The sequence below is a fragment of the Typopeltis vanoorti genome, chromosome 19, assembly GCF_054136105.1.
Source record: "Typopeltis vanoorti isolate ZY-2024b chromosome 19, IOZ_Tvanoo_1.0, whole genome shotgun sequence".
NCBI lineage: Eukaryota > Metazoa > Arthropoda > Arachnida > Uropygi > Thelyphonidae > Typopeltis > Typopeltis vanoorti.
In genome coordinates this window covers 88062995-88081356 of record NC_143567.1, presented here as the reverse complement: position 1 = coordinate 88081356, position 18362 = coordinate 88062995, and the positions used below count along the sequence as shown (strand labels likewise).

Genomic DNA, 18362 nt, shown 5'->3' with positions numbered 1-18362 from the left:
GGTTTAGAGAATGTATTGTAACAGTTATGAAGACAACTTAGAGAACTGCTACAATATTGAAGAGGATGTTGAAAGTTTTTCACTTGGTTATACTATAAATTAAAGATGGCAAGAAATTATATTCTTGGTTTAATCCTTTATTTAAGTGTAAGCAAACAAAGTTTATATGTGAAGTAACTTCACGACTGGGCAACTTATGTCTAGAGGCTAATGACTTCACATCACTTGCATTAGTATCCCATAATGCAATGCACATATCCTTACGGACATGTATAATGCTATGCATTACTGGAAGGATCAGTACCCAGACCAGTTTCGACCTTTATTGAGGTCTCATCAGCAGGAGCAAGACCCATAAGTGAGACCAAGGTTGAAGTAATGCAGAAGTCATATTTCCATACACAAGTAGCCAAAAGGTGTCACATATTACTAAAATACTCTGGATTAGAGATAGATGTTGAAAGTTTTTCTACTTGGTTATACTATAAATTAAAGATAGCAAGAAATTATATTCCTGGTTTAATCCTTTTGGCTACTTGTATGTGGAAATATGACTTCTGCATTACAACCTTTTGGTTAAAATCAGATGCATTGCCTGAGATGGTGGTAAAAGTGCAAAGGGTGGATGAGTTTAAGGAGTGTTGTGTTACTTAGTGTGATCTCTTACAATGAGTTGACTCCATGGAAGACAGGAAAATAATAATAAATAGCAACTGTTTGGGTAAAAGATTCAACCAAATATGAACTGCACTATTGGGCCAATTCTTCATGTTATAAAAATAAAACTAAGATTCTGATTCTGTTGTATCTTTTGTATCAAAACAGTTAATCTGCACTACCGATCAACTCCAAAATGAGTGAAAAAAACACACTACTTGATTCTATGTTTGTTGTACAGCATGTTTTCCAGTTATATCATCTGAAGCATTTTACATCAGCTATTTGTTCCTTACCACAAACACTAGTTAGTTTAAATATCAATTTTGTTTCAAACCAATAAGGAAAAATGAAATAAAAAATCAGAACTTTCACAAAGTACGAGATGCATTCCCCTGCTCAAAATAGAATTATAATCATTTAAAAAAATCTTAAATAGTGCAGTTATATTACAGTATTAAAAGATAATTTAAATATTTTTAATTCTCTCCCTTGCATTAGGAAAATATGGCCTATGAAAATTCTTTACAATAAGAAAATTATGCATTGTCTACAACATTTCTGCAACATTTTTAAAACCTTTTTTTCCTGTGAACTTTTTTTCAATTGTTGCGTAACTTCATCATTCATACACTATATTAAATATAACACACTGCAGTGATGCTAAAGCAGGATGCAAATAATTAAAGTGAATTATAGTAATCATTTTAAAATGCAAACAAAATCTTTAACTTACACTGCTGTCATATCATCACGTAGTTGTATTTTCACGGTTCCATCATCATCACCTGAATTCCGTGTAAATAGCTTATGTACATGTGGTTTTCTTTCTGCAGTAACCAAGCTTGCTTGAATTACAGCTTTACTGTTATTATGATAATTCTCCAACTGTATTTATAAAGTAAACATATGGCACTTAATCATTTATACAGTTATAGTATAAATTAATTAGAAGCAGCAGTTGCAATGAAAAACAAAAGCACTCTAACGGGCAAAACGTTTTAAGTGTTGGCAGCTCATGTTTAGTTTATTTAATGGTTTTAATTCCCAACACAAGAATAATAAGAAAATAATGAATATTCATTTAACTTATTCTGATATTTCACTGGTGTTATATGTTATACCCAACATTTTCAGAGCACAAAAAACACTTTGCACGCATGCAAGCAATAAGTAGTAAACAGTGAGACCAATTTAAAAGTTGCAATGGAACAAGGAACTAAAGTCCAAACCAGTGCCATCAATTATTGGGTAAACAGACTGTTAACAAGTATTAATCATTATTATCATCATCATCAATTTCATGAATGATGAAGATGTCCCCTCAAGGGATGTTTGGCCTACTTTGCCAGCACTACATGATTAAGTTTACATTTTTATTAATCTCCTACCAACAATTTTTCTCCAAATTAGTCTATTACTCGTCAGCACTCCGATACTATTGTAGCTAACATTTTTGTTCTTCTAAAGCACTTCTGACTGAATCAATCAACCTAGACCTCAGTCTTCCACTGGATCGTTTCCTCCCATCCTGGCATCAAACACCTGTTTTGATAACCTTTCTTCTTCCATTCTGTTTAAGTAACTATACCACCTTAGATTAGCACTACTAACACATTCTTTAATGACAACAATGTCAAGCTCCTTCTTAATATCTTTATTTTTAATATAATTCTATCATTGATTCTATCTGTTCACTCTCCTAACTTTTCTAAGAACTGTCACACCCATGGTCTCTTGTGTTCGATCAAGTGCTTTATTTCTAACCCAACTCTTGGATCCACAACTTAAAACAGGTTTGAACACTGTCTTGTACACTGCTAATTTAGTGTTTTGGATAATTTCTCTCTTATTCCATATAAATTTCTTCAGTTGACCCATCACACTAGTTGTGCTTATTTTGTCGTCTATTTCCACATTTAATTTGCTATCTTTAGTAAAAACTGTGCCTAAAATAGCTGAAATAATTTAATTATTCTATAAGTTCTGCAATGAGAATGCAGCTGAAGTTTTCTATGTTCCTGCCTATTTTCATAGTTTTGGTCTTTTTTATGGGTGCTTAAGAGTCAAAGCTATATAACTGAGAGCAGACCTCCACATAGCCTTCAAAGGAACGCAGAGAACCTACCAGGGCTTCTGACCTAATGTCCAATCCTCACTTTCTCGTGGTGCACCCTGTTAGGTATTTACCTGGATACTGAACAGACGAGGATGGGCTGGAAATGTGGGATTTAGCCGGCCAAATTGTATTCTTATTGGCTTAAACCAAAATAAAGCATGATGGTACAACATGACAGAATTTCATGCTGGCTGGGGAATCGTCCTGTTAAATAAGGCCCCTGTTGTTTTCACCAGGGGACCAGGACAAACAGCGAAAAGTCAGCAACTGGAACAAATCCTAAAACTTACCCCAACTCAACATTACCAGAGTTCAAGATCGGTACTATCAACATAAGAAGCCTGAATGGCAAAGAAATGGAGCTAGCTGAGTAATTGGATAAGTACCAGATTGACAAAATAGGGATGACTGAAACCAAAAAGACAAAAAGTGGGGAGATCTTTCTGAGAAATAAATACAAAATGTTATATTCAGGCAATGGCAATCAAGGAAAAGAAGGAGAAGCCATAACATTCAACACTAAATACAAGGCTAATCTTCTTGAATGGCAGACAGTCTCAAGTAGTTTGGTAAGAACATAAAAAATAAATATCAAGAAGGTGGCAAGATATTCTGAAGATTGTTGAAGAAGCTCAAAACTGTAAAAGGAATTAGAGATGATAAAGGTGACATGAAAACAGGATAAAAAGATATCCTTAAAGTATCCAGTAATTACTTTGAAAAATTGCTAAATGAAACAAGCAGTGACGACAGCACAGTGGTAAAAAACACTTACCAGGCATGCAGTCAGGAATACATATCCATACTCGAAGTAGAAACAGCCATCAAAAGCCTGAAATGTGAAAAGGCAGCAGAAGTAGATGATATTAGACCAGAAATGCTCAAGTATTGAGGTATAAATCTTACAGTGGCTACACTGCATAGTTCAGAATGGCTGAACAGTGGGACGAATTGCAGATGATTGGAGTAGAGCTCTCATAGTACCCATATATAAAAAGTGAAATAAAAATGAATGTGAGAATTACAGAGGCATTTCATTACTGAGTATTCCTGGTAAGATATATGCAAGTATACTTAAGAAACAGTTGAGAAGGATTTTGGAAGAGAAACTTGATGAAGAACAAGCTGAATTCAGGTCAAATAGAGGCTGTCAGATCAGATTTTCACTTTATGACATATAGTTGAGAAATCATGGGAATATAACAAAGATCTGTATTTAAGTTTCATAGATCTGGAAAAGGCATATGACAAGGTGCCAAGAGAGAAGCTATTTGAAACACTACAGTTATATGGTGTTAATGGGGCATTATATCAAGCAATACTTAGTCTTTATTTGAGTTGTAAGTCAGCAGTTAGAACTGAATTCGTGTGTAGAGGCTTAAGTGCTGTGAGGACATCGTGTTGGAGGCTTAATGGATTTTTTATAACACTCAAAAAGAATTAAAATAGAATTTAATACTTCCTATATTTCATCCTAGTCACTAGGACATCTACGGGGATTACAAAAACAATTAATGTAACATGCACATAAATATCATACAATACTAAGCCCAACCACGTGGGTGACACTAAAGTCCTATCTAGGTGGAGCGCCCTCTAAGGGCAGTAGTAGGTGGTCTGGAATGTAAGGTGGGACCTCTGGTGATGAGTGTTTCCCAAATCTTCAGAAGCTTAATGCAACCGTATTTATTAAGATTTGGTTGGTTTCTGAGAGCTGCTGCTGCTTCTAAGAAAAGTCTCTCTTTCTTGAATTTGTTGTGGTGGAGCATGGTGGTTTTCTTCCATGATACCCTGTGGGTGGTGTCCAAAACATCGTCAGCCTGTCTGTCCAAAGTATGCCAGCTTACAGGAACAGGGTACTTTGTAAACTCCAGGCAGAGAGAGAGGAGGGAGCTGATCTTTCGTAGAACGGATAAGGGTAGCAAGTTTGCAGTGGGGCTTATATGCTGTGTGTAGGTTGTACTTTTTTAGTATCTTGGCAATTTTTATCGGATGTGCCACGGATGTAGGGTGTGGTTATGGCATTTTTAAAATCTTGTTGACGAGAAGGATGGGGAATGGGGGAGGAACTGATTATTTTTTTGATACTGTGTTCACTGTAGCCATTGGAGAGGAAAGTGCAGTGTATATAGTTAAGCTCAGTAGTGAGGGCAGTTCCACTGGAACAAAGACTGTGGGCTCTCTTGGTAAGAGTTTTAATAATGCCATATTGTTGAGAGGGGTGGTGGTGGGAGAGTTTGTGAATGTATCTGCCTGTGTGTGTGTGTGTGAGTTTTCTGTATACAGTGAAGGCAAGTGTATCATTAGGCAGGCGTGTGACTAAGGTGTCTAGGAAGGGTAAACAATTGTTCTTTTCCTTTTCCATAGTAAACTGGATTCTTGGATGTAGGCTATTGAGGAGTCTAACGTGTCTGGGCCATGAGGCCAAATAGAGAACACATCATCTACAGATCTTAGCCAGATAGAAGGTTTGAGTGGGGCTGAGTCTATGGCTCGTTTTTCGAAATCTTCCATAAAGAAATTGGCAAAGGGGGGGTGAGAGGGGGAGACTCAGCCCCACTCAAACCTTCTATCTGGCTAGGATATGTAGATGATGTGTTCTCTATTTGGCCTCATGGCCCAGACACGTTAGACTTCTCAATAGCCTAGTATTTTCGAAATCTACCATATAGAAATTGGCAGGGGGGGGGATTCCCTCCATGGGTTCCCCCCTCTCACCCTCCCCCCCTTGCCAATTTCTATATGGAAGATTTCGAAAAACGAGCCATAGACTCAGCTCCACTCAAACCTTCTATCTGGCTAGGATATGTAGATGATGTGTTCTCTATTTGGCCTCATGGCCTAGACACGTTAGACTCCTCAATAGCCTACATCCAAGAATCCAGTTTACTATGGGAAAGGAAAAGAACAATTGTTTACCCTTTCTAGACACCTTAGTCGCATGCCTGCATAATGATACACTTGCCTTCACTGTATACAGAAAACCCACACACACAGGCAGATACATTCACAAACTCTCCCACCACCACCCCTCTAAACAATATGGCATTATTAAAACTCTTACCAAGAGAGCCAGCAATCTTTGTTCCAGTGGAACTGCCCTCACTACTGAGCTTAACCACATACACAGCACTTTCCTCTCCAATGGCTACAGCTAACACAGTATCAAAAAAATAATCAGTTCCTCCCCCATTCCCCATCCTTCTCTTCAACAAGATTTTAAAAATGCCATCACCATACCCTACATCCGTGGCACATCCGAAAAAATAGCCAAGATACTAAAAAAGTACAACCTACACACAGCATATAAGCCCCACTGCAAACTTGCTACCCTTATCCGTTCTACGAAAGATCAGCTCTCTCCTCTCTCTCTCTGCCTGGAGTTTACAAAGTACCCTGTTCCTGTAAGCTGGCGTACTTTGGACAGACAGGCAGATCAGCATCCATCTGCCTGGAGGAACACAAGTCGTACATCGTTAAACACAACTATGGCCATTCAGGCTTGGCTGACCATGTTTTGGACACCACCCACAGAGTATCATGGAAGAAAACCACCATGCTCCACCACAGCAAATTCAAGAAAGAGAGACTTTTCTTAGAAGCAGCAGCTCTCAGAAACCAACCAAATCTTAATAAATACGGTTGCATTAAGCTTCTGAAGATTTGGGAAACACTCATCACCAGAGGTCCCACCTTACATTCCAGACCACCTACTACCGCCCTTAGAGGGCGCTCCACCTAGATAGGACTTAGTATTGTATGATATTTGTGTACATGTTACATTAATTGTTTTTGTAATCGCCGTAGATGTCCTAGTGACTAGGACGAAATATAGGAAGTATTAAATTCTATTTTAATTCTTTTTGAGTGTTGTAAAAAATCCATTAAGCCTCCAACATGAAGTTAGAATTGAAGGAAGTACAGGAAGGTGGTTTAATGTTAAATCTGGTGTCAGACTAGGATGTACATTATCCCCTCTGTTATTCATTATCTATATGAATCACATTATGAAGGAAAGTGGTATTAAACCTGATATCAAAATTGGAGGTGTTAATCTCAGCTCTTTGCTTTATGCAAATGATAAATCTGCTACAAGTCTGCAAGATTCCCTGACTAAATTGAATAACTGTTGTAATAGATATGATTATTGAATTACTTAAGGAATTCACAACGTAAACTGGAATGTAAATTCAAATAAACTTTAATATATACTTCCTATATTTCGGCAACATCACACTTCCATTTTTATGGAAACTTAAGATTAAGACACGTGCACGCAGGCACTAGAACAGCATATGCGGTCGAAGAAAGGAGACTACTGTTATTCCTATAGTCCTGATGGTGCCCCCTAGCGGGCTATATTTGGTATTCTTGGCCATTGGGCTGAAGTTTTCATGATGTACATTCCCAAATTTGGGGCAGTCTCATGCATCCAAATTTGTTGAGGTTGGACATGTTTTTAGGGCCGAGGCTGATTCTATGACTAATCTTTCAAATTTGTACTTGCTGCAGTGTATTATTGTGGCTTTCTTCCAACGTATTCTGTGGCGAGTATCCAGAGCATGGTCTGCAAGCCCAGAGTGGCTGTACTGGTGAAACCGGATGTAGTCCTTTTGTTCTGAAATTCTGGTATTCGCTGTCCTGCCTGTTTGGCCAAAATAGGACAGTTTACAGTTGCAAGGGACCTGATAAACACCAGGTAGGTCTAGGGGGAGTGGTTGATCTTTTGTGGAGCGGATAAGGGATGCCAATTTTCTATATGGTTTGTAACAAGAGGTCAGGTCATATTTTTTTAGGATTTTGGTTATTTTTTCAGAGGTGCCCTGGATGTAGGAAATAATGATTGATTTAGAGTAATCTTTATTGTGTGTGGGGGGGGAGGGGGAGGTTTACAGGTTTTAGTATTTTTTGGGGGTTGTAGCCATTGGCTGAGAATGTGTTAAGGATGTGATTTTAGTTCAGTGGTTAGGACCTCATTCGAACAGATTAGTTTAGCCCTGTTATGTAGTGTCTTAATAACACCATATTGTTCTTAGGGGGAGGGATTGTTGATGAATATACCTGCATGTGTGGGTAGGTTTTCTATAAACTGAGAAAACCAAGGTTCCATCAGGCTGGCAGGTGATTAGTGTGTCTAGGAAAGGGAGGCTGTTGTTATCTTCTTTTTCCAAGGTGAACTTGATCCTAGGGTGTTGGTTGTTTAAGTGTGTCAAGAAGGAGAGGAGTGTATCTGAGCCATGTGGCCAAATAGCGAACACATTGTGTTTGCTATTTAGAAATTGGAACAAGGAGACTGCATTCTAACAGTTATTTTTCACAGAATGTCAGCACATTATGTAATATTCTTTTGCAAGTGGTACTGAAAGGTTTAACACCTTTGATGGTACTGGATCCATCATATAAATAAACACATTAAAAAAAAAAATCAATGCAAAAAAAATGACAACAAAAATCCAGCTAGTACAGTGACAGACAAAAAAGCATGTGATTTCACGTGCTGGTGATGAATTCGTACATCCTTTATTCCTTTCTCACCTTCAACTCTTCTTGGCACTCTGCCAGCTACAGTTCTCTCAACTTGAGGTAGACAGTACTGTGTCTACAGTTCATCTCTGAAAGCTGCTGGACTTTTATTCTTTTTCCTATCTCAAATCTACTGCATACTCTTGTGTCTTGAACCAGAATGAAGATATTGTTACCAGCAATAAGATTGACCCCCCACAAAATCCAAAGACATCATGGGGGTACATCTTCTCTCAACATATCTTCTCACAAGGTGAATTTGTACATTTCTTAATGTTTTAACATGGAATAACAATGACTAGTCCATGCCTAGAACAGAAATTCAGGAAGTCACAAACAAATTAATCCCAACACTTGCATTTTAAAGAAAATATTTAATTTCGCAAGAAAATAAATACAAAAATTAAACTCCAAATTTACCTACTAATTTATGTGCTCCTTCTGTTCTTAATAAATTCATTAATTCACTTAGGCATGGACTCAACCAACACAGAACACATTTTACTTATTTCTACGTCTCAAAAACCATACTTTTATAATGGATTGTATTATGTTATTTTTTGTATCACAATTTAATTTTCCAAGTCTCTTTCTCACTACAGCCCACAAAGTTTCTATTAGGTTAATGTCAGGAAAGTTACCCTGGCCACTGAAGCAACTGGATGTGATTTTTGAGGAACTCTTAGTTCTGAAGTGCGCACAGAGTGAGATCCTGCTGGAAGATGAATTCTTTGTCTTTCTGTATCTGTGGGACCACTCTTGGTCACTTTCATCAATCAACAGGCAAGAGTGATCCTGGTTTGTCTTGTGTAAAACAACCACAGAACATCTTTTTAGCGGTGTTTAGGTGCTTGTTGAAGATGGGCAGAAGTCTTCTCAGCACTGATATCTTAGTAGTAAAATTTGTTGGTTATATATCATTAGTTTTTGAGAATAAACCTAGTTCTGTTAAGAAAAAAAAACGTAGCTATGTTATAAAAAATTTGTAAACAGGCAGGTGATGCGAAGTCTTAGCATCTTTATATGAATTGCCCCAGTCCTGGTAACACTTCAGGCGCAAACTTTGTTTGTTTAAACTTGGATAAAGGATTAAACCAAGTATATAATTTCTTGCTATCTTTAATTTATTGCACACCAATAATATCAATTATCCATCACGTTGGTATAGTACGCCCACAGATACGAGACCATGCGACACTTCTGCGCATGTCAAAAAAAAGAGAATCCATTCCGATAATAGGGTAATCAATCCGTATTATGGGATGAGTGTTTATTATTACATGTCGGAAAATTAATTTCTCTTTTATGATCATTGTAGTTTTTAAAGTGGTAACTAATTTGCTTGTATAACAGTTGGAAAATTTTATGTATAAAGCACGTGATTTCGCGTGTTGATGACCAATTCATACATAGCCTTATTTCTTTCTCCCCTTCAACATGAATTGACTCTTCTTGGCACCGAGCCAATGACAGTTCTCGTATCTGTGGTCGGACTATACTCAGTTTATAGGAAAAATTTTCATTTTAATATTAACAATATCTATATACACAAATGAAACAGAAAAATAAGAGTTAATGTGCAGTTTTTAAAATGTAGGTGAATTATTATTGTTATTATTAATATTACATGAGACCTCCAGGGAGTCCAAAGACTCGAGGGAGGGCACCTACTCTACAACTCTCCGTCTCCACCCCTCAATCCACCAACTACAACTACTTTCATCATCTACACCAACGCCATCTACCTACGACCACCACCACCACTAGTATTTTCACAGACAATCACAAACATCCATGTGCACAGCCTTTTGGCTGTGGAGGGATACGCTAACCACTCGGCTAACCAAGCCGGAATGTTTATATAAATTTATAAAATGATTCAAATGTTCATCAATAAGATTTTTTAAATTTTATTCTGAATACACTTTAAAAATAAAAGTTTGCAAAGGTATGTGTAAATTTGAATTTTCAAATACAGTGAACACTTCCAATAATTACTAAGATCTACAGTTAACTACCATTACAACATAAAAACTACCAAAAAAAAAAAAAAAATCCAGACCAAAATTCTAAAGGAAGTCCACTATAGCAAACTGCTCACTCTAATAAACTACATTATTCCTGTAGTCCGCGAGTTTGGTATCATGAGAGATGTGTTTTGCATTTCTTAGGTTTGAGAAATTTCACTGAAAAATTGTTTTTTTATGCTTTCTAAAGGATTCCTATTCTTTTTTGTTCAAAATCAGCAAATCATATATATTTGTCCATGTTGCAACTAATGGATGAGAACAGAACTACCTGTGGAATGATAATGAAAAAATATATTTACCAATAACAATATTTTGCCTTTGTCACAAAGATTATCTTTAGAGATATTCAACTGATGAACATTACAGGTTCTACCAAAGAAAGTGACAAATGAAAGACTACTAAAGTAAATTTATATATTTCTATATTCCAAAAGTAAAATAGGACACAGGGACGGACGGACAGAGTGGAGTTACACATGCTCATCAGTTTTGCTTCAAGACAATGCTTTTGCAACAAAGGTAAATATATTGGCATAATAATTATAGGTTTTAATTAGTATTCTACATTCATCCATTTGTGCCTATTGACCACAATATGAATTATAACCAGCATCCAAATATTCATTCCACATATATCTCTGACTAATACAGAAATAGGTTCTATTATTTTATTTTTACAGGTAAGCTACATGCAGTTACTAACTACATATGGCTCCTACAGACATGGAAGAGGTACTGATACCTTGAGTATCATTCTGAGTTTAGCATTTGTTAAACTGATAATAAATTGCAGGGATTAGATAAATATTACTAATGCCTGAAACTGAAACACTGTACAGTAGAGGTTGTATCTGCATAATGAAAATAGGATTGAAGGATAATCATCACCATCATCATCAAATTCCTGATAAATACCCTAAAGGGGGTGTACAGGATATGATAGTACTACATGAAAAATTACATCAATACTAACTTCCTATCTACAATTTTCCTCCAAAACAGTCTGTTACCTGACAAGACTCCAACGTTATCAGATCTCATATTTCTGTTTTCTAAGGCACTTTTTACTGTATCAATCCACTTATATCTTGGTCTTCCTCTGGGTATTTTTCCTGCCAACCTGGCAGAGAACACTTGTTTTGCTAATCTTTCCTCTCCCATTCTGTTTAAGTGACTATACTACCTTAGCTCTGTTAACACATTCCTGGATGCTTACAATGTCAAGTTCTTTCCTAATACCCTCAATTTTAATATGATATTGCCATTGATGCCATCTGTTCATGCCCCTAATCTTTCTCAGGACTCGCATATCTGCAGTCTCTAGTCTCTGGTCAAGTGTTTTACTTCTGACCCAGCTCTCAGATCCACAAGTTAAAACTGGTTTTAACACTGTCTTGTATATAGCTAATTTAGTGTTCCGACTAATTTCTCTCTTATTCCATATAAATTTATTCAGTTGACTTCCTACCATACCAGCTTTGTTGATTCTGTTGTCTATTTCCATATTTAATTTAACATCTTCACTAAAAATCGTGCCTAAGTAGCTGAAATGTTTTACTTGTTCTATAGGTTCCCCATTCACAATGCAGTTGATATTTTTGATGCTTCTGCCAATTTTCATTGTCTTTGTCTTTTTAATGTTGACATACCATATCTAGTACAACAGTTATTCATTTTAGTCAGGGAATCTTGTAGACTTGTAGTGGATTTATTTAGAAGTATATTATCATCTGCATGAAGCAAAGAGCTGAGATTAACATCTCCAATGTTGATATCAGGTTTAATACCACTTTCTTCCATAATGTGATCAATATAGATAATGAATAACAGAGGGGATAGTGTACATCCTTGTCTGACACCAGATTTAACATTAAACCACCTTCCTGTACTTCCTTCAATTCTAACTGCTGACTTACAACTTCACCAAGATTCTCTTCCACAATCCTTTTCAACCATTTCTCAAGTATACTTGCATATATCTTACCAGGAACACTTAGTAAAGAAATACCTCTGTATTTCTCACATTCAGTTTTATTTTGCTTTTTATATATGGGTACCATGAGAGCTCTACTCCAATCATCTGCAATTCATCCCTCTGTCCAGGCCTTCTGAACTATGCAGTGCAGCCACTGTAAGACATATACCTCCATACTTGAGGCATTTCTGGTCGAATATCATCTACTCCTGCTGCCTTTCCACATTTCATGCTTTTGATGGCTTTTTATACTTCAAGCATGGATATGCATGCCTGATCAGTGTTTTTTACCACTGTGCTAACATCACTGCTTGTTTCATTTAGCAATTTTTTGAAATAATTACTGGATACTTCAAGGATATCTTTTTCTCCCATTTTCATGTCACCTTTATCATCTCTAATTCCTTTTACAGCACTCTTTCCTCCATTTCTGAGCTTCTTCAACAACCTTCAGAATATCTTGCCACCTTCTTGATATTTATTTTCTATGTTCTTACCAAAGTCCTTCCATGACTTTTGTTTAGCTAGTTTTACACAGTGTTTAGCTTTCTTACATTTGTCTCTGTATTCTCTAACAGCACAAGCTGACTTATTCACCAGAAACTTTTGATATGATTTCTTCTTTTCTTTCACTGCCTCTTTAACTCCCTGTGTCCAACATGGAGTTCTGATTTTTCTATCCTTACAGACAACCTCACCACATGCCTCTCTAGCTGAATCAGTCAGTGTTTTCTTCAGGGCTTGCCAATGAATCTCCAAGGTTTGATTGCTGTTTTCAAACTCTTTCATTTTTTCTTCAATCATGTTTGTGTATTTTAGTCTACAGTTCTCATCTGAGAGCTGCTCAACTTTTATTCGCTTTAAAACTTTCTTATATGTTATTCTTTTGAATATGAAATTCAGTTTTATCCTGCTCAATACTAAATGGTTATCTCTTCCAATTGCAAATCCAATGAGAAAACCTCACTCTCAACATTAACATAGTCAATGAAACTTTTTTTATTCCTTGCCTCTTCTCTCCATGTGAATTTGTACACATTTTTATGTTGCAACATTGTGTTAGTAATAACCAGTTCATGTTCTGAGCAGAAATCCAACAGGTATTTGCCATTATTATTAGCTTTGCTCTTTTCTCCAAATTTTCTCAATATATTTTTGTATGTCTGACAATCATTTCCTACTCTGCTATTTAGATTTCCAACAAGGACCAACTTTTCCTTTTTCATTGTTATTATGTTGGAGGTTTAATGGATTTTTTACAACACTTAAAAAGAATTAAATTAGAATTTAATACTTCCTATATTTCGTCCTAGTCACTAGGACATCTATGGGGATTACAAAACCATTAATGTAACATGCACACAAAAACTTACAATACTAAGCCCAACCACGTGGGTGACACTAAAGTCCTATCTAGGTGGAGCGCCATCTAAGGGCGGTAGTAGGTGGCCTGGAATTTAAGGTGGGACCTCTGGGGATGAGTGTTTCCCAAATCTTCGGAAGCTTAATACAACCGTATTTGTTAAGATTTGGTTGGTTTCTGAGAGCTGCTGCTGCTTCTAAGAAAAGTCTCTCTTTCTTGAATTTCTGTGGTGGAGCATGGTGGTTTTCTTCCATGATACTCTGTGGGTGGTGTCCAAAACATGGTCAGCCAAGCCTGAATGGCCATAGTTGTGTTTAACGATGTACGACTTGTGTTCCTCCAGGCAGATGGATGCTGATCTGCCTGTCTGTCCAAAGTACCCAAGCTTACAGGAACAGGGTACTTTGTAAACTCCAGGCAGAGAGAGAGGAGGGAGCTGATCTTTCGTAGAACGGATGTCTGACATCTTAGATCTCTTTTCCTTTGCCATCAACTCTGGATATTTCTCTTGGAATAACAAAATCTACAAGCAGATAGAAGGAACCGGCATGGGTTCCCCCCTCTTACCCCCCTTGCCAATTTCTATATGAAAGATTTCGAAAAACGAGCTACAGACTCAGCCCCACTCAAAATCTACTAAGATATGTAGATGATGTGTTCTCCATTTGGCCTCATGGCCCAGACACGTTAGACTCCTTCCTCGGTCATCTCAATAGCCTATATCCAAGAATCCAGTTTACTATGGAAAAGGAAAAGAACAATTGTTTACCCTTCCTAGACACCTTAGTCACATGCCTGCCTAATGATACACTTGATAACTAATATTTAAGGAATTGACAGCGTATACTAGAAATATAAATTAAATAAACTTTAATATATACTTTCCGATATTTCGGCAAACGTCACGTTGCCATCTTCTTGGGAACTTACTACAAAGACACGTGCACACAAGTACTAATAACAGCAAATGAGACCGAAGCTAGGAAGCTAACGTTTTCCTGAAGTCCTGATGGTGCCTCCTGGCGGGCCATATTGGTAGTTCTTGGCCTTTGGGCTGAAGTTCTTCTGATGAAAGTTTCCCAAATTTGGGGCAGTCTCATGCATCCAAATTTGTTGACGTTTGGCATGTTCCTAAGGGCCGAGGCTAATTCCATGAATAGTCTTTCATACTTGAACTTGCTGCAGTGTATTACTGTGGCTTTCTTCCACCTTATTCTGTGGCGAGTATCCAGAGCGTGGTCTGCAAGCCCAGAGTGGCTGTACTGGTGAAATCGGATGTAATCCTTGTGTTCTAAGATTCTGATATTTGCGGTCCTGCCTGTTTGGCCAAAGTAGGACAATTTACAGCTGCAAGGGACCTGGTATACACCAGGTAGGTCTAGGGGAAGTGGTTGGTCTTTAGTGGAGCGGATAAGGGATGCCAGTTTTCTCTGTGGTCTGTAACAAGTGGACAAGTCATGTTTTTTTAAGATTTTATTGATTTTTTCCGAGGTGCCTCGGATGTAGGGAATGGTGATGGATTTAGAGTAATCTTTTTTGTGAGGGGGGTGGGTGGTAGGTTGTGAATAACTGGGTTAAGTATTTTTTGGATTTTTTGGAGAGGGTAGCCATTAGCTGAGAAAGTGTCACGGATGTGATTTAGTTCAGTGGTTAGGGCTTGATCATTTGAACAGATTATTTTTGCCCTGTTGAATAATGTCTTAATAACTCCATATTGTTGTGAGGGGGGGTGATGGGATTGTTGGTGAATGTATCTGCCTGTATGGGTGGGTTTTCTATAAACTGAGAAAACCAAGGTTCCATCAGGTTGGCGGGTGACTAGTGTGTCTAGGAAGGGGAGGTTAACGTTTCCCAAATTTGGGGCAGTCTCATAATAATACACAAAGAAAATGTGCCATTACATCCCATAGTGGATGGCATTGATTCCCCCACTTACAAACTAGCCAAGCATTTAGCCAAAGCGCTCTCACACTATACTGGCAATACACCATCACACATAAAAAACTCAGCCCACTTCAAAGCCAGTATAGAAAACTTTACCCTCCAACATAATGACATAATGGTCAGTTTGATGTCTCCTCCCTATTCACGAATGTCCCCCTCAAAGAAACCTTAGAGCTAATCCAAGCAAAATTTCCTCCCGATATCTCAGCCCTATTTCAGTTTACAATGAACTCAGGCTATTTCGTTTGGCAGGAAAAATTCTACAAACAGATAGAGGGGACAGCCATGGGTTCACCACTTTCCCCACCCTTGGCCAACTTCTTCATGGAGACTTTTGAAGAGAAAGCCTTAAACTCAGCCCCACAAAAACCTACCATATGGCTTCGCTATGTTGATGATGTTTTCGCTATTTGGCCACATGGCCCGGATTCACTCCTCTCCTTCCTAACACACTTAAACAACCAACACCCTAGAATCAAGTTCACCCTGGAAAAAGAGGAAAACAATAACCTCCCCTTCCTAGACACACTAGTCACCTGCCAACCTGATGGAACCTTGGTTTTCTCAGTTTATAGAAAACCCACCCATACAGGCAGATACATTCACCAACAATCCCATCACCCCCCCTCACAACAATATGGAGTTATTAAGACATTATTCAAAAGGGCAAAAATAATCTGTTCAAATGATCAAGCCCTAACCATTGAACTAAATCACATCCGTGACACTTTCTCAGCCAATGGCTACCCCCTCCAAAAAATACTTAACCCAGTTATCCACAACCCACCACCCACCCCCCTCACAAAAAAGATTACTCTAAATCCATCACCATTCCCTACATCCGAGGCACCTCAGAAAAAAATCAATAAAATCTTAAAAAAAACATGACCTGTCCACTTGTCACAGACCACATAGAAAACTGGCATCCCTTATCCGCTCCACTAAAGACCAACCACTTCCCCTAGACCTACCTGGTGTATACCAAGTCCCTTGCAGCTGTAAATTGTCCTACTCTGGCCAAACAGGCAGGACAGCAAATATCAGAATCTTAGAACACAAGGATTACATCCGATTTCACCAGTACAGCCACTCTGGGCTTGCAGACCACGCTCTGGATGCTCGCCACAGAATAAGATGGAAGAAAGCCACAGTAATACACCGCAGCAAGTTCAAGTATGAAAGACTATTCATGGAATCAGCCTCGACCCTTAGGAACATGCCAAACCTCAACAAATTTGGATGCATGAGACTGCCCCAAATTTGGGAAACTTTCATCAGAAGAACTTCAGCCCAAAGGCCAAGAACTACCAATATGGCCCGCCACGGGGCACCATCAGGACTTCAGGAAATCGTTAGCTTCCTAGCTTCAGTCTCATTTGCTGTTATTAGTACTTGTGTGCACGTGTCTTTGTAGTAAGTTCCCAAGAAGATGGCAACGTGACGTTTGCCGAAATATCGAAAAGTATATATTAAAGTTTATTTATTTTATATTTCTAGTATACGCTGTCAATTCCTTAAATATTAGTTATCATGTGTAACCAGCGTATAAGCCTCTCAACAAGACTAATGATACACTATCCTTCACTGTATACAGAAAACCCATACACACAGGCAGATACATTCACAAACTCTCCCACCACCACCCCTCACAACAATATGGCATCATTAAAACCCTTACCAAGAGAGCCCACAATCTTTGTTCCAGTGGAACCGCCCTCACTACTGAGCTTAACCACATACACAGAACTTTCCTCTCCAATGGCTACAGCGAACACAGTATCAAAAAAATAATCAATTCCTCCCCCATTCCCCGTCCCTCTCATCAACAAGATTTTAAAAATGCCATCACCATACCCTACATCCGAGGGACTTCAGAAAAAATAGCCAAGATACTAAAAAAGTATAACCTACACACAGCATATAAGCCCTACTGCAAACTTGCTACGCTTATCCGTTTTACGAAAGATCAGCTTCCTCCTCTCTCTCCGCATCAGCTTCCTCCTCTCTCTCTGCCTGGAGTTTACAAAGTACCCTGTTCCTGTAAGCTTGCGTACTTTGGACAGACAGGCAGATCAGCATCCATCCGCCTGGAGGAACACAAGTCGTACATCGTTAAACACAACTATGGCCATTCAGGCTTGGCTGACCATGTTTTGGACACCACCCACAGAGTATCATGGAAGAAAACCACCATGCTCCACCACAGCAAATTCAAGAAAGAGAGACTTTTCTTAGAAGCAGCTCTCAGAAACCAACCAAATCTTAATAAATACGGTTGTATTAAGCTTCCGAAGATTTGGGAAACACTCATCACCAGAGGTCCCACCTTACATTCCAGGCCACCTACTACCGCCCTTAGAGGGTGCTCCACCTAGATAGGACTTTAGTGTCACCCACGTGGTTGGGCTTAGTATTGTAAGTTTTTGTGTGCATGTTACATTAATGGCTTTGTAATCCCCGTAGATGTCCTAGTGACTAGGACGAAATATAGGAAGTATTAAATTCTAATTTAATTCTTTTTAAGTGTTGTAAAAAATCCATTAAACCTCCAACATAATGTCCTCACAGCACTTAAGCCTCTACACAAGAACTTTTTCATTGTGTCAGTTTCCTTCTCTAAAGCCTCAAAAAATTCCTCCACTTCTACTTTAGTAGAACCTTCTGTGGTACCATAGGCAAAAATAAGTCTCATTGTCCAGTTCCCAATTCTCACATTTGCCCACAACACTCCACTTGAGACTGCCTGCCATT

The 18362-nt window shown here is 38.2% G+C and overlaps 1 protein-coding gene across 5 annotated transcripts in view; it reads right to left on the bottom strand.

Annotated features, from left to right (window-relative positions):
* Positions 1–18362, bottom strand: part of LOC150096319 (nuclear factor NF-kappa-B p105 subunit-like) — a 378899-nt gene that overhangs the window by 250192 nt on the left and 110345 nt on the right. For all 5 annotated transcript variants that reach the window (XM_090409204.1, XM_090409205.1, XM_090409208.1 and 2 more), the window contains exon 4: positions 1394–1545. In XM_090409204.1, coding sequence (XP_090265330.1) covers positions 1394–1545 — 152 coding nt within the window. The remainder of the gene's footprint in view (positions 1–1393; positions 1546–18362) is intronic.